Raw genomic sequence first — 17506 nt, forward strand, 5'->3', positions numbered from 1 at the left:
TAGGAGGTGGGGACGGGCGGGCAGAGCCGCGCGGGGCCTCGAAGACCTTGTTGCCACAGGCACTCGCGGCAGGGCGCCCTTCCGACTCCTCCTGTTGTGCGCAGGCGCATGGGTCGAGGCGCCCGGACTCGTCGCGCGAGGACCATGTTGCTTCCCAACATCCTGCTCACGGGTCAGGGCGCGCGGCCGGAGGGGCGGGCGGGGGGTGCCGGGAGCGCGGGCCTCGGGCTCGGAGCGCTTCGCGCGGCCTGGCGGTTGTGCGGCCTTGGGACGGGCTGGCGCCCGCGGCGGGATACGGGACAGGGCCGGCGCGTCGCTTCGGTGGGCCGAGGCCGCCCGCTGAGGGAGGGCCGGTAGACCAGTCCACGTCCGCCGGCCGGAGAGCGGCTGGGCCTCTGAATCCGGTTCCTGCTCCTGAAACGGCTGCCGATTCTCCAGCGGGCGGGGTGGCCTTTGGGGTTTCCGCGAGATCCTGTTGGGCGGCTGGCCCCGGTGGGTCTGTTCGTGGCGCGGGCCCTCGGCCTTCCCGGCCGTCCGTCTGCTCTCCGTGCTGAGAATCAGGCGTCGGTGAAAGGGTTCGCGTGTTTGTGGCGGAGGGTGGTTAATTTACTGTGTACGTGTGTTGAGTCAGCGTCCGAAGCTTTTTTTCTCGAGAAGAAAAGGCATCTATTGAGCGCCTCTGGTCGTTTGTCGTGTAGAGATGCTGTGAAGCTCCCGGGCTGACCGTGGGGGCCCGTCTGGGTCTTTGGATCCATCCTCAGGGCGCTTGGTGTATGTGAGGGGCACTAAAATACCGCCTAACGGCTTTAAAGAATCTTATTGCTGGTCGTGTGACTCTGGAAATGTTTATTGAGTTGTAGCAGGTCATAGCATCATAGGAAAATCTGATGGGTTTTTCTAATTTATCCGGTTAGAAATCTAATCAGATCTAATAGGTGTAGATGTTATTGCAACACAGAAAAAATGAGACATTCTTTGTGGAAACGAAGCAATAAAGTTTTATCATTTAGCAAAACGTAAGCTCGTTGACAGCGCACAAGTCACGTCTGTTTCTGAGAGCTGCAGATCAGCCTCTCAACAAATTAATGTTTAGCCTTTAAAATTCCTTTAGGGGAAGATTTTACAACATCCGACTTGTTTGGGTCTGGTTATTTAATATTAGGCCATATTGTAAAAAATCTAAATATGAGCATTTTATTGAAAACTTGGTGAGTCCAAGGTTCAAACTTAGCGCATTATAGTGGATTTGAGGTAAATGTTGTTGTCTTTTATATGGAGACTTGATTTATCCCTCTTGTCTTTAATTTTAATGGTTAAGTTTTATAATATCAGTGGTATTAAACCTGAATGGCTGAAAGTTATGCGTTTGATTATTTTGAAATATAATAGATGTAAAAAAGGGAAAGTGAAGAACAGTGTATTGTATTGCTGTTTGTGTAAAAGGATATACAGTGTGTTTATGTATATATGCTCCTATATGTGTGTGTGTATATATATACGTAAATTGTATGCTATTATACATGTGCAGTTACGTGTGTGTACACAAACACATAGGCTCCTATATGTGTGTGTATATATACATAAATTGTATGCTATTATACATGTGCATATACGTGTGTGTACACAAACACATGCTTAGGAGTTCTTTGGAAATATATATAAGAAGTTGGTTTACATTGGTTGCCTCTAAGGAAGAGCATGGGGGTCTGTAGTGGAAATGATATTTATCTTTCATGCTGCTTAAATTTTTCTATGAACGATTTCGTAATTTTTTTTTAGAAATTGACATAAATGACGGTAATTTATTTGAGATGGCTGTTTTATTCTGGGAATTTCCATGGTGGTGGCAGGCAGTCTGACGTAGCATCAGAATCACCCGCAGCCCCACTCCTGGTGGAGTCAGATACACTGGGTGAGAGTCTGACCTTGAACATGCTTTGGGTAGTTTTCATTAGGTCGTAGTGTATATTAATTCACAAAGGATTACTAATTAGGAAACTTTTCATTTCAGTTGTTAGGAACCTTGAGAAGGGTAGATAGGTGGCTAAAGTCTAATAAGTATTTCATAAACAGTATTTTTCTGTGGCTTGTCTTACAGGTACGCCAGGGGTTGGAAAAACCACGCTAGGCAAAGAACTTGCATCAAGATCAGGACTGAAATACATTAATGTGGGTGATTTAGCTCGAGAAGGTAAGGGACACTTGTTAGATTTGTTTAAAAAAAAAAAGAATGGAGTATTAGTACTATACTTGCTGGAGGGGACAAAAGCAGAGAAAGATGGCCATGAAGGAATTTATGCTCTGTTGGGGACCAATAGAAAGAGAAAGTGTGTGTCTGAATGCTACGTCCTAGTTATGTTGACCACTAGATTGCTACCCCCGCCCCCCAAATTGGTTAGCAGTTGCTGTGGACAGTAGTAATTGGGAAGGCTCCTGTGAGGAGACCGGACTTAGGGTAGATAGAATCTGAGTCTGAGGAAGAGGGAGCATGTTTTGGGATGGGTGAACACGTGAAGGTTCGGCTGGTGCTCAGCTTATCTGTGGAGACAGGATACTGGTCTCGCTGGAAGGACTGGTTATTTTGAACTCACGCAGTAGGACATGACTGTCCTGTGGTGTTTTCATAGATTAGTTTGATAGTTGCATGCCTGCACGCAACTGCACGTATTCTAAAGTGATTTTACCCTGTTTTCCCCCAATCTTTTATCACTCCCTTGTTTGTGTCTTCATCTTTTTCTATTCTATAATGATTTGTATGGGGCAGAAACTCAGTAGATTTAAAGGGAACTTTATGAGCCTCATTAAAATTTAAAAGACTTAATATACGTTTAAAGAATTGAAATGTACTTAAAAAATTTAATATGTTTGAAAAATTTTTTAAATTCCTGACAGTTGCTACTAAAGTAATAATTTCAGGTTTGATCTAATATACATATTTCTTTCAAATGATCTGAAGTCTGATCAACGGATAGCATGGAGTCTGGCAAGATGGCTTCTCCCAAGAGCATGCCGAAAGATGCACAGATGATGGCACAGATCCTGAAGGATATGGGCATTACAGAGTACGAGCCAAGAGTTATAAATCAGATGTTGGAGTTTGCCTTCCGATATGTGACCACAATTCTAGATGATGCAAAAATTTATTCAAGCCATGCTAAGAAAGCTACTGTTGATGCCGATGATGTGCGATTGGCAATCCAGTGTCGTGCTGACCAGTCTTTTACCTCTCCTCCCCCAAGAGATTTTTTATTGGATATTGCACGGCAAAGAAATCAAACCCCTTTGCCATTGATCAAGCCCTATTCGGGCCCGAGGTTGCCACCTGATAGGTATTGTTTGACTGCTCCAAATTATAGACTTAAGACTTTACAGAAAAAGGCACCTACTTCTGCGGGAAGAGTAACCGTTCCGCGGCTAAGTGTCAGTTCAGTTACTAGCAGACCAAGTACGCCCACTCTTGGCACACCCACCCCACAGACCGTGTCTGTTTCAACCAAGGTAGGGACTCCAGTATCCCTCACAGGGCAGAGGTTTACGGTGCAGATGCCCACCTCGCAGTCCCCAGCTGTAAAAGCGTCCATTCCTGCAACATCAGCAGTTCAGAATGTTCTGATTAATCCGTCATTAATCGGGTCCAAAAACATTCTTATTACCACTAACATGGTGTCATCACAGAATACTGCCAGTGAATCATCAAATGCATCGAAAAGAAAGCGTGAAGATGATGATGATGACGATGATGACGACGATGATGACTATGATAATTTGTAATCTAGCCTTGATGCTTGTAATGTGGATACTTGGTCTTGAATCCACTGTACTGAGATTAAACACGCATGCTGATGTGTTAGAAAACTTAAGTAGTATTTAATGAGTAAATATAGTTACCATACTTTTCAATTGAGATGTTGGATTTTCTTTAATAGGATTAGTAATGGTTTTTCATGAGCCTTTAAGTGTAAAAAATAAAGTTGTCATTCATCAATTTCATTGTTGGTACTTTGGCATTTATATTTTTAGAAGCACTGTCCCCCTCATTATTACAACAGGAGTAACAGTTGCAACGACTTGAAGTTGTTGCCGTCAATTCGTCACCTTTAGTGTCATCAGCTGTGTGGGTCATAGTGCAATCTTCGGCTGAGTCACTCTTCTGGTCCGTTCTCTCAGACTGCAAGTTTTAAGTTCTAACCGTGTCTCCTTTTTGGGTAGGTCACTTAGTCAGGATTTCTATTCATAGTGAATCCTCATCTGTTTGGATTTATCTTCCTCAGTTGCCCACCTTCTTCCCAGCTCCGAGTTTCTATCCCTTTGGTTATATTTAAGGACCCTTAATGTGTCTTCCAGTATCTCCCCACTTTAAGAAATTAAAAAATTTTTTCCTATATCCCTTTTTGCAGGTCAGTTTTGTGCATCTTTGTTGTTGTATTCTTGATACTATGTAAGTCAGTATCATGCTCCTATTTTTAATTTGGGTCTGGCATTTAAGTTATAGTTCATAAATCTTAGATCTTTGTTGCTATTGTACATAGCTAGTCAGTCTCCACCTTATACCTTTATGAAATCTGGTGTTCCTTTGCCTGTTGAACTTTACCATTTTGACAAGTGATTTCAGAGTCACATGCTGTAGTCGGTTTCCATCATGTGTCCCAGTTCTGATATCTCCCACTCGATTTAATGCTTCTAAGCGAAGTTGCTGTCTAATGTGTCATGAGCAGCCTTGAGAGGAACAGCACCACTAGACAGCTGGGTCCTCTCCTGCCTGTACTCACACCGTTTGAGCCAGTCGTATGTCCACCTAATGGTGTTTAGTCCCAACCGTCCTTTTTGTGTTTTATTGATGAGATGATTTCATGAGATGGAATGTAAGCCTTAAAGGAAAAGTATTAGTTTCTTCCCTTCCTATAATGCCAGATGAAAGATTTGTGGTCTGATTTGACATGGTGTTAGATGAGGTACTTTATAAGGTTTCTCACAATGTACCAGGTTTTTTTCCCAGATGCTATTTGAATATCTGAAGATCTTACTAGGAAAGATTCTGAGACATCCAGCCTCCTTTTTGTCAGTGGTGATATATTTTGAGGGAAAGCATGCAATCATCTGTAAGGCAGTGGGTTTCAACTGCGGGGGGGGGGGTTGCCTTTCAGGGACATTTGGCAACTTGTGAAGACATTTTTGGTTGTCATGACTGCGTTTAGGGGAGTTACTGCTGACATCTAATGGATGGAGTCCAGGGATTCTGCTGAATACCCTACAATTCCCAGGACAGCCCTCCATCCCATAACAGAATTACCAGGTTCACAATGTCAGTAGTGGTTTCCATTGAGAAACCCTGCTCTAGAGAAATGAGACTGAAAAAAAACAAAACTGGTTTTAAACAAATAAGCCTAAGTGGAGTTTATTGCCATCCTAGTAATCATGTTGAATTGCTGTATTTGTAAGAGGCTATCCTATGCCATTTGGGACCAAGGCAGGAAAAATTAGGTGGGGAATTAGCTTAATAAAACTGTTGGGAGTCCTAAGGGGTGTGACTAAGAATGCCTTTTCTGTCCCTGTTCGTGCAGTCTCAGATTCCTCCTCACTGCTGCCCTTCCCCTGTGCAGGTGTCAATTACACTTCACCAGCGTCCTTAACTTTCCTGCCTCCAGTTTATCATCTTCAGCCTCTGATCCTACTCCAGGATGCCCGTAGGTCTAGACACGTAATATAACTATATTGATGTTGGATCCATTCAATAGAGGTTGCAAAGCATTGCTGGCCCTCAACACTTAGAATCTTGGATCTGTTTCTAACCCAGGGGTTTACATCTGTTCTTCTTATAGGAACCACTAACTAGGACTAGCCCACAAAGCCTGAAGTGTTTACTGTCTGGCCCTTCACAGGAGAAGTTTGCTCTCCCCGCCCTAACTGCTGTATCCCATTTTTTCCCTTCAACTGGAAGCTATCTCTGGAAGCCGTTGAAACTAACTTCCCCATGGGTGTCTCCCACCATATACCTTGTTCCCCATGATTTCACTGCAGCCGTTTTGTAATTCTGCCCCTCCCTCTAGTAATCTCACTCATTCAGGACTAGTCACTCCCTATGCTGATGACTCTTAAAATTTGTAGTTAAAACTTAGCCCGGTTTCTAGACACCTACTAACCATAACCATTTGGGTAGTTCCCAGACGCCTCCAAATTAATATGTTTAGAAAGCACATGCTCTGAAGTCATCTCTGACTGCCCCACTCCTGATTCCTACCCCTCCATGTACAAACACATTTACATACTGCGCAGATCCACTTTCTCTAAATCTTGATCGTTTGTCTGAAGAATCCCCGTGGTGCTCCATCCCATTCCTGAGACCACTGGGGCTGTGTCCCTGTGGTGCCCCATCCTTTTCCTAAGACTACTGGGGCTGAATTTCCTGTTCTTCAGTATCTCTTCCCTCCTGCATCATCATTATGTCCTTTAAAAAGGAGGAGACGGACTGCCTGACTTGAACTCTGCTGGTAAGTCCACCCTCCGTACGTATAGGAGACTACGAACTGACCTCAGTTTACCTTCAGCCTTACCTGCAGCCCCTCTGCCCTGTGTCCCTTCAGCCCACCCACAGTGCACTGTTCCTCAAACGCTGGATTTCCCACTTCCCCGCCTTTGGGCATGCTGTTCCCTTCACCTGTGGATGCCCTTCTTTGTCTGCCTTACAAACAACTCTAAAAGGCCCAGCTCAGCTGTCCCATCTCTGGTGCCCTCTAACGTGTCTGAGCAGAATTCATTGCTGTTCTCTCTACGTAAAAGGCCGGTGTCAAAGCCCTCAATACTAAACCAATTAACGTCTTGTACTAATTGCATTACGGTTATAAGCTTCTTGTTTGATTGAGGTAAATGTGGCAAATGAGTTTCCAAAGGAAGGAATCTGAAAACGTTATAAGTATTGGAACGGCATCAAAATAGATAACCAGCACCCTAGTATCATTAAAGAACAGCTTTCACGTGAGTGTGTAATAACTTCTAGGATAGCAGTTAAAGAAAACATCACAGTTTTATAGCTTGACTGAGTAGCTGGACAGGTCTTTTGAGGTAACAACTTAGCCTTTCAACTCTGGCACCACAATCGGTTTTTTCCTGCAAGTAATACATCCTTAAAGAAATCCTGAAACTGCTTAGAAAATTGATTAAGTTTTCTAAGCTTTTGGTAATTAAATCAAGCCCTTTCATCTTTGCTAGATTAAGATTCTATGTGTAGACAACTATAAATTTGAATTCCAATGGGAACTTTCTGAAGTTGCGTAACTTTTTCCTCTTTCTTTGGAAATTTGAAGCGAAGTTTAGAATCCATCCATTTCTCTCCATTCCCTTCTGCACAGGTTAGGGTCCTCGCCGAGCTACAATTCTGCTACCTTGATACCATATTCAGGCTTCTGGATTTGCTTTCTTCTGACTCATTCTCCCACAGAAACCAAAATGATTTTTAAAAATTTGAAACTCATCATGTCATTTCCTGCTAAAAATACTTTAATGATTTTTCTTTGCCTTAGGAAAAGTCTCAACTCCATGCAGCCTTCAAGGCCCTTTTTGATCTGGCCTCAGTTTACCTGACCCCTTACCACCTATTTTCTAGTTGTTCTGAAAGACTTCCCTCCCATGGAAGTCCCTCTACCTTTGAATAGCATGTTTTCTCTGTCGAGAATAGTCTTCCCTACCTTTTTTCCCCCGTTAACTGCTTCAGGTCTCCACTTAGAAGCCATTTCCTCCAGGAAGCCTCCCATCATAGCCCAGGTTTATGTTCCTAACGTACTAGCTGCCCATCCTGTTGCTCCTTTGGCAGCACGGAGCGTGACATTACAGTATTGCCATAGTGTAGTTTCCTCTCTCATCCTGTTGTAGACTCTGAGGGAAGGACTGTGTGTGTCTTCCGTTCATTTGTTCTCTGTGATGTCCTCATTACCCTGCAGTCACATGGTGTTTGATAAAAGTTTGAAAGCTTGCATTACAGTATTATGTTAAAACGTAGTAACATGATTCAAGAAATGCTGCATTTCAGCATTGCAGTATAAAGACTTAGTTCTGAAAGTTAATATTGCAATAGTTAGATTTTAGACAGTGTATGTTTTTAAAGATTTCACTACTCTTTTAAGTCCAGGATGTAAAAGATGAAGGGATTCAACATAATCTACCCCAGACTGCCGCATGTACAGAATCAGCTATAGGTAGTCTTGGATTTTGTGGCATTGTAAAAAAACTCAATATTTTAAAAATAATACAAAGGAAAAGTACTTCACATCCTACTAACTTAGTTCCATCTTTCATTTTTCTTCTAATCTTTGTCCCTGTTGCAGATAACTTTGAATTCTGCTTTTTATGTTTTACTGCTTGTATCATGAGCATTTATCATGTTGCTACCTAGTCTGTACTACGTAGTGTTTTTAAACTACCTAATCCTTATTTCCTTAACTTTACTTACGTAATATTTCATCAAGTTAGTAAACCAAGATTTAACTTTTTCCCTATTGTTGAACTTTTTTTTATCATTTTATCACTTATAATTTTTTTCTGATTGGAAATTAAACGGTAGAGGAAATCTCTGAATGGGTATAACATTTTAAAAATTATTTTTATGATAAATTTCCAGAGGCAATTTACTATTTACATATATAACTAATATAACAGGCGTAAAAAGGCTCATTTTCATTTGCATCTCTTTAATAGCTGGGAAAGTCCAACTTGTTTTCATGTTTGTTTATGAATTATCTTTTCCGTCCTGTGTGAATTCCTATTCTTTGTTAAACTACTTATTTTTATTTTGATTTTTAAGGCCTTTATATAATCTACATTTCAATTCTTTGTCCTACTATGAAATATTTCTCCCAGTCTGTTCTTTTTTTTTTTTATTAAAGTCGTAGTATTTTTCATTGAACGGAGATTTACATTTTGTTTGTTTTAGTCATTTTATTTCTTCAAGCTCAAATGAATCACTGCTTTATAGATTAGATAAATTTTTCACTGGTTATCTTTGGAATTCAGAAATTAGCCCTTCTCCACCTAGAGTTTGTGATACGAAGTAAGGATTTAGATTGCTTTCTAAATTGTTGACCAGTTGTCCCCACACCAAGACCGTTTACTTTCTTAGGCTGATAGGGTTTCTGGTAGCTGAGCAGGAGCCCAAGGAGGCGGAGGCCACACTGCAGGGCTGGAGAGGTGGCACACGTGCCTGAGATCAGTCCACAGACCCCCAGGTGAGACAGGTACACCTGCCTCTGTGCCGTCCACTAGCCCTCAGGACTGCCCTTTGTCACTTCAGAACTCAAGCTCACTTTAACCTAGTTTCAACTTATGTTGAAATATTAGGGGAAAAGAGGTGCCTTTAGAGATGGCTACAAGGATGACCTAAGCCTGCCTCACTACAGCCTCCTGGGGATTCAGGGGAGGGTGGGATTGACATGCGCGCCTTCTGAAGTAAGACTTCCTCTGAGAGCCAGCTCCGATTTGTTGGAAAGTTCTCATGTTAGATTTAAGTCTGCCTTCTTTATAACTGCCCATTGTTCTTGTTTTGCCTTCTGAAATAAGATAGTTAACTCTTGGCTTTTTGGGATGCTGGAAAAATACAAGTAAAGATATTGTTCAGGAGCATCTGGGTACTGACTCTCCTTCCCCAAACCCCATGGGGGTGTGACCTCAGTGGCAGAGCGTTCATTTCTGGAATTGAGAACCCATTGTTGCCTTGAATAGGTTTCATACCTTGGCCTAATAAATTTGGAACTTACTCTGCTGTTAATGTGCCTGAGAGGGTTTCTATCCATGTGTCCCCTCTTCCCACCAATCTGTAGCTTACTGGAATAATGCAGTCCTCTTCTGCTAATAGCCCACAAATTCTGCATTTGGCTGTTACTCATTCTTTCTACTCGGCCTCAATTTTGACAGCTAAGACAGTCTCAGGTACATTGCGATCCAAGTTTCCCTCTAGACAAAACTGAGATTTACCCGCATTGTTCTTTATGTTTGGTGTCCGTGTGACATCTATTGTGTTATTGCCCTCTGTCTCTGAAGAGTACTTGATGGTGTATTTCCTATCCTACAGTCTAGAATTAATTGAAAATCAATTACTTAGAAAATACTGCTTTCACAAGGCACATAAATCTCTTCTAGGACAGCTGTATGATGGCTATGATGAGGAGTATGATTGTCCCATTTTAGATGAAGATAGAGTAAGTGCAATTTCTTATAAAGTATACATTTTTTTTTAATTTAATAGGAAAGTTGACCCCAGTTTTTTTTACGGAATATCTTTTTCCCCCCCTTTCTTACAGGTGGTTGATGAGTTAGAAAACCAAATGAGTGAAGGTGGAGTTATTGTTGACTACCATGGTTGTGATTTCTTCCCTGAACGCTGGTTTCATATAGTTTTTGTGCTGAAAACAGATAACAGTGTATTGTACAAAAGACTTGAAACAAGGTAAGAAAGGGGAAACATTGAATTCTTAAAGTTTAATATAAACTTTCATTCAGATTCCTGAAATTGGCCAATACTACCATGATAAAGGGTTCTATTTGAAAATGTGACTACTTTATTTGGTCTTCTGTTATAAACCAAGTCTATATGGTACCAACATTCTGCATCTAAGAGAAAAAGATGCATTTGTAAAACACAGGCAGTGGTTTGTGACTGAGTGATGAATGCCTCGACTGACAGGTGGGCCCAGTGCAGTGTACTATATGGCCGCCCTATGTGGTCATGCTTTTTTCTTAGTGTAAGACCTTGCTAGGAAAACAGACACGCCAGTAACATGTTCTTTGCTATTGAATGAACATTGCCCACTGAAATGATCCTCACAACAGGAATGGGAAAGCCTATGAGAAACCAACAAGATAAATCAACCTTTCACAACCTTTCAAACTTATTTGAGTTAGTCCCTCTGAGAGAGTATCAGATTTAATCCAGAATAACCAAAAAAAAAAAAAAAAGAATTTATGGAAAAGGTTTTCCCACTGTCTTTTGATTCAAAGTGTGGGAAGATGGGGGTTCTAGAGGAATTTTGAGGGCAGTCTCAGGAAGGAAAGCTCCAGAAGTTTGCTTAAGGTCAGGTTCGGAATTTTGTGCTTCTCACTGACTGGTTATCTCTGGCTAACCACCATTGGAAGGGATACTCACAAAATCCGTGCACTAAAGGAAAATAGCATATATGTAGGGAAAGTTAGGTTGGAGCTAGACCTAAAACGTTCACTATCTTTCTTTAGGCAGTGAAAGCCATTAAAAGTATTTGAACAGTAATTTGAAGTCATAGAGACCATATGGTACATATGCCTCTTCTCAAACAAGACAATTTAAAAGTTTTGTTAAAAATTGCTGTTTGGGGCCAGCCCCGTGGCCTAGTTGTTAAGTTTGGTGTGCTCCACTTTAGTGGCTCGGGTTCGGTTTGCAGGTGTGGGCCTGCAAGGAGTGACCTGCTGAGGCAGTGACCCACATAGAAAATAGAGGAAGATTGGCACAGATGTTAATTCAGGGCAAATCTTCCTCAGCAAAAAAAATAATAATAATAAAAAAATTTAAAAAAATTACTCTTTTATGTAAATAGCCAAAGATTGACTAAGGTATGAAAAAACTAGGAGAGAGTTAGTCCTTTTTGTTTTTAGCCATGGAAAAAGTTACAAAGTAATCACCTTTAAAAAAAGGAAAGCTTTATTGAGGTAAATTCATATACTATACAGTCCATCCATTTGAACTATACTGTTCAATGGTTTTTAGTATATTCACAGAGTTGTGCATACTACAGCCAATTTGAGAAAATGTTCATCACTCCCCAAAACCATCCCCATTAGTGGCCACTCCCCATTTTCCCTCAGTCTCCAGTCCTGGGCAACCAGTGATTTACTTTCTGTCTCTGTGGATTTGCCTGTTCTGGACACTTCATATTAGTGAAATCATATAATATGTGGTATTTTGTGTCTGGCTTCTTTCACTTGCATAATGCTTTCAAGGTTCACCTGTGTTTTAGCATGTACCAGTAGGTCATTTCTTTTTATTGTCAAATAATATTCCCATTGTATGGCTTTACCGTATTTTATTTATCCATTTATCAGCTTATACACACTTGAGTTGTTTCTGCTTTTTGGCTGGTATAAATAATGCTGTTAGGAACATTTGTGCACATGTTTTTGTGTGGACATTGTATATTCATTTATCTTGGGTATGGAATTTCTCTAGGAATGGGATTGCTGGCTGATATGGTAACTCTATGTGTAACCTTTTGAGGAACTGTCAGACTGTTTTCCAAGGTGGCTGCACCATTTTACATTCCCCAGAGTAGTGTGTGAAGGCTCTATTTATCTCCATATCATCGCCAACACTTGTTATTGTCTGTCTTTTTGATTGTAGCCATCCTAGTGGGTGTGAAGTGGGATCCCATTGTGGTTTTGATTTGCATTTCCCTGATGGCTGATGATGTTGAGCATCTTTTCATGTGCGTATTGGCCATTTGTATATCTCCTTTAGAGAAATATCTATTCATATCCTTTGCCCAGTTTTTAATTGGGTTATGCATCCTTTTTTATTAAGATACAAAAGTTCTTTGTGTATTTTAGATACAGGTCCCTTATCAGATACATGATTTGCAAACATTTTCTCGTATTCTGTGGGTTGTCTTTTTATAAAGTAATCACTTTTTAAGTAGTTCAATTTAATTTTGATTGTTACAAGGTTTAACTAATTTGAGTTTGGATTTTCTTTATTTTTTCACTAGCTAATTAGTTGGCTAGTTTACATATCTCCCTAAAGATTACATAAATTATTTTCAGTGTCTTTGGGATCGGTAAAGTGTGGATCCATCTGTGTGATCAAGTGCCTGGTTAGTCTGTAGTACTCGTGTCGCATGCATCTCGTCGTGTTACCCGCCATCTGTTTGTCCCTCTGTCTGTATCTTAACTCTCTGCCTCTTTTGAAATCTAAGACCATGCCATAGATCTCTTACCATCTCAGCTTAGAATCTGGCTCGAAGTAGCTAGACATATTTGTTCATTGAGTGGCTGACAAATTATAGGTGGAAAAATTCAGACAAATCGATACATTGGTCCTAAGTTTAACCCTCTTGTCAAAGAAGTCTCTTATATTTACAGGGGCCCGTCTATTTTCTCCAGGTAAAGAGACCACAAGAAGTCTTTTTGCATGGTTTTTCATGTATTCAAAAGTGTCCAGTTTCTGGTCTGTTCCTGACACTCCTGTTCATGCCGTTTGGTTTGCCCATCTTCTCTTTGCCTTCTAGGGGTTATAATGAGAAGAAGCTGAAAGACAATATTCAGTGTGAAATTTTTCAAGTTCTTCATGAAGAAGCATTAGCATCTTACAAGGAAGAAATAGTGCATCAGCTGCCCAGCAATACCCCAGAAGATCTGGAAGATAATATCAATCAGATATTGAAATGGATCGAGCAGTGGGTCAAAGATCATAGCTCTTGACTTCCAGGACTGGCCACTTTGCAGTTGCTCTTGATGTCTCTGCCCACGTCGTATGCATTGTCCGATTATCAGTTAAGCTTTCCTATTAAGCAGCACTGCAGGTCTGTTAGGTGGACGGTATAAAGGTTTCTAACAATCTCAAGTATAATGAATATAATGTTGCTAAGGATTGAGAGTAAAAGCTCATTGTTTAATGCTTCAATTGCTAAAAAATAAGTAAATCTGACCAAATGGGTGGATATCTTTAAGTTTATTACAGAAGAATATGAAGATGATCTCTTAAAATAAAGCTTGACTAAAGATAAAGCATCAGAGTTTTCCATTTTTATTTCCTCCTTTAAATTGAACAAAAAGGAAGGGGTAGTACTTGCTCTCTGTATAAAATTCAACAGGTACAAAGGTGCGCTGGCAAGGTGGGCTTCCCTCCCAGCCGCCTGTGCCTCAGCCACCCGATGCCCCACTCTGGGGAGTAGGTACTGGGTCCTGTGTACCTTTTCAGAGATTTTGTGCCTGCAAAGTGTGTGTGTGTGTGTGTACATTATTTTTTTATGCATATGGTAGCATACCATGTGCACTGTTCTGTGTTTTCTTTTTCCATTTAATGTGTTTTGGAGATTATACCATGTCAGGTCATACATACCTCCCTATTCTTTTTTTTTTAAATTAAGGTACAATTCATGTATCATAAAATTCACCATTTTAAAGTATACAATCTACTAGTTTTTATCATATTCACAAGATTGTGCAGCCATCACCAGTATCTAGCTCTGTAAGATTTTCATCACCCCACCCAAAAGCAGTCCATACCCATTAGCAGCCCCTTCCCATTCGTCCCTTCTCCCAGCCCCTGGCAATCACTAGTCTACTTTGTCTCTATGGATTTGCATATTCTGGACATTTCATATAAATTGGATCATACAATATGTGGCCTTCTGTGTCTGGCTTCTTTCTCTCAGAATAATGTTTTCAAGGTTCATCTATGTTGTAGCATGTGTCAGTGCTTCATTCCTTTTTATGGCTAAAATTCCACTGTATGGCTCTACCACATTTTGTCTATCCATTCCATCAGTTGCACAATTGGGTTGTATCCACTTTGGGTATTATGAATTCTGCTATGACTATGTGTGTTTATATTCATGATATGAATACAAGTTTTTGTGTGGATGTATGTTTTCACTTCTCTTCGGTATATACCCACAAGGGTATATATTGCAACTGAGTTTAAGTTTTTGAGGAAATACCAAACTGTTTTCCAAAGTGGTTGCATTATGTTGCATCCCCACCACCCATGTATTGGGATCTAATTTCTCCACATCCTTGCCAATGCCATTCATCTAATAGTCATCCTGTGGATGCACAGCCATGTTCATTTTGTTTTAATTTACATTTCCCTAATGACTAATGATGTTGAGCCTCTTTTCATGTGCCTATTAGTCATTTGTACATCTTTGGATCCCTAACCTTGTTAATATTTGTGTAGAATTCCATTAAGCATGTGCTATGATTGGTTTTATCTCATCTCGGTCCCCTATTGATGGACATTTAGGTTGCTTCCAGCTTTCTACTATTACAAACAATGATGCAAGAATGACAGGAAAGAATAACACGTATTTTACTATGTGCCAGGCACTCTTTTAAACACACTTCAAAAGTGAACTCTCTTAATCCACATGACTACTGTCTGAGGTAGGTGTTATTATTATTTCCATTACAGGCGATGGAATTAAGGCACAGAAGGGTTAAGTGACTTACCCAGGATCACAGCTAGGAAGCATCAGCATCAGGATTCCATCCTAGCAGGCTCTTCTTCTCTCCAAAAGACATTGAGAAAATAAAAGCAAAAGCCACAGATTGGGAGAAATGCAAAATGCATATATGAAACAGACTTGTATCTAGAATATATAAGGAACTCTCAAAACAACGAGGAAACCAAAAACTTGATTTAAAAAGATCAGCAAAATTAGGAAAGCTTTATCTAGTTTGACCAAGAGGAATACCATCTTCCATTCCTGCATTCTGAGCCTGTGTCTGTCTTTAGACCTCAGATGTGTTTCCTGGAGGCAGCATACTGTTGGGTCTTGTTCTTTAATCCACCAGCTTCTCTGTGTCTTTTGATTGGAGAATTAAATCCATTTACATTTAGAGTGATTACTGATATATGAGGGCTTAATGCTGCCATTCTGTCTCGTTTAGTAGTTTTTCTATGTTTCCACTGTTTCTCTTCCCTTGTATTTCTGACTGCCATTTCAGTTTGGTGGTTTTCTGTGGTGGTTTTCTCACTTTTCTCTTTATTTGCAAATTGTGGCTTTGCTCTGATTTTTTTTTTGTTGTTGTTTAATGGTTACCATGAGGTTTGTATAAAAGATCTCGTAGATGAGATAGCCCATTTTCTGATAGCCTCTTATCTCTATTAGCCTAAGCAGGTTCCACCCCTTTCCTCTTTCCCTTCTGAGATATTGTTTTTGCAAACAATGCTGTTTTGTGTTGTGAGTTTGTGAGTAAAATGAAGTGTTTATGGTTATTTTTGATGCTATCCTTCTCTTTATCTTTTAAGTCATAATTAAGTATTTGCCACCGTGTTCTGAAAAAGAGCTGCAGTATTCTGATTTTGTCTGTCTACTTATCTTCTTGCTCAAAGCTTTGTAGACCTTTGCCTTTTTGTTTCAGATATGAGGGCATCCTTGGTCACTTCTTATAGGGGAGGTCTAGTGGCGATGAACTCCCTCAGTTTTTGTTTATCTGGGAAAGCTTTTATTTCTCCATCATATCTGAAGGATAGTTTAGCTGGATAGAGTATTCTTGACTGAAAGTTTTTGTCTTTCAGTATTTTGAACATATCTTTCCACTCTCTCCTAGCCTGTAAGGTTTATGTCAAGAAATCCACTGAAAGCCTGATAGGGGTTCCTTTGTAGATTTTCTTCTTCCACCTTGCTGCTCTTAGTATTTTTTCTTTGTCATTTACTTTGCCAATTTTACTAATATATGCCTTGGAGAAGGTCTTTTTGCATTGATGTAATTAGGAGTTCTGTTTGCTTCATGTATTTTTATGTCCAATTTCTTCCCCAGGTTTGGGAAGTTCTGAGCTATTGTTTTTGAAAAAGCTCTGCTCCTTTCTCCCTCACTTTTCCCTCTGGAATATCTATAATCCTTATTTTTCATGTCCTAATTGAGTTAGATGTTTCTCGAAGAACTCCTTCATTTTTAAAAAGTCTTAGTTGTCTCTCCTCCACCTGAAGCATTTCTATATTTCTATCCTCTAAATCACTAGTTCTGTACTCCATAATTTAGCTCTATTTTTTAAGGATTCTAGATTACTTTTATCTCTGTGATTGTGTTCTTCACCTCCAGAATTTGTTTGTTTCTTTATAGAGTTTCAGTCTCTTTGGTGAAGTATTCCTTCTGCTCATTAGTTTCATTCCTGATTTCATTGAACTGTCTTTCTGAGTTTTCTCATAGCTCATTGAGTTTCTTTTTGACAGCTATTTTGAATTCTCTGTCACTTAGATTGTTAATTTCTGGGAGTTCAGGGTTGGTTTCTGGAGACTTGTCTTTTTCCTTCTCCTCTGAAGTGTTACTGTTGTTTTTCATGGTTTTTGATCAAGCTATCCTTTGCTATTGCATTTGTGGTAGTATCAGGTCACAGATTCCTCCCGCTACCACTGGGGGAAGCAGGAGCTGTGTTTCTGATCCCACTCTGTCTACTGGAAGTTGTGTGAGTATGGTGGGTGCTCCCATAAGCTGGGGTGGTGTTCCCGCACATACCGTATTGCCATTGCCTCCGCTTACACTTGTGCCAGTTGCCGTGCTTGTTGAGTGGTCTTCTTCACATGGTCTAAGCTGGGGCCACTTGTCAGAGCCCTACTGGCATGGTGGGTGCTCCTGCCAGCCAGGAAAGTGTTCATGCACATGCGCACGGCTGCTGCCTCCTCTTCTTACAGTCATGCCGAGGTGCGTTCCCTCTTGTGGGGCCGTGGTGGCACAATGGGGGCTCCCACCAGCCAGGAAAGTGTTTGTGCTTTCATGCAGGGCTGCTGCCACCTCTTCTCACAGTCACGCCAAGCTGTGTTCCCGCTGGCAG

General features: G+C 40.7%; 1 protein-coding gene across 7 annotated transcripts; it reads left to right on the forward strand.

Annotated features, from left to right (window-relative positions):
* The first annotated feature begins 55 nt into the window (after positions 1-55).
* TAF9 (TATA-box binding protein associated factor 9) lies at positions 56-13737 on the forward strand. Of its 7 annotated transcripts, none has more exons than XM_046667729.1 (6): positions 367-492; positions 1780-1912; positions 2099-2191; positions 10126-10184; positions 10287-10432; positions 13236-13737. In XM_046667729.1, exons 2-6 carry the CDS (start codon positions 1792-1794, stop codon positions 13426-13428), a joined length of 612 nt encoding a protein of 203 aa, XP_046523685.1. In that variant the 5' UTR covers positions 367-492; positions 1780-1791; the 3' UTR covers positions 13429-13737. The 7 variants fall into 7 exon arrangements, with proteins under 7 accessions (XP_046523688.1, XP_046523681.1, XP_046523685.1 ...); XM_046667730.1 differs by having other exon boundaries at positions 464-575; XM_046667731.1 differs by lacking the exon at positions 367-492 and adding an exon at positions 590-613.
* Positions 13738-17506: the final 3769 nt, after the last annotated feature.

This window comes from Equus quagga, chromosome 7, assembly GCF_021613505.1.
Source record: "Equus quagga isolate Etosha38 chromosome 7, UCLA_HA_Equagga_1.0, whole genome shotgun sequence".
NCBI classification, from domain to species: domain Eukaryota; kingdom Metazoa; phylum Chordata; class Mammalia; order Perissodactyla; family Equidae; genus Equus; species Equus quagga.

Coding starts and splice junctions, on each gene's coding strand:
- TAF9 (XM_046667725.1), top strand. CDS start 2,974: ATGGAGTCTGGCAAGATGGCTTCTCCCAAGAGCATGCCGAAAGATGCA.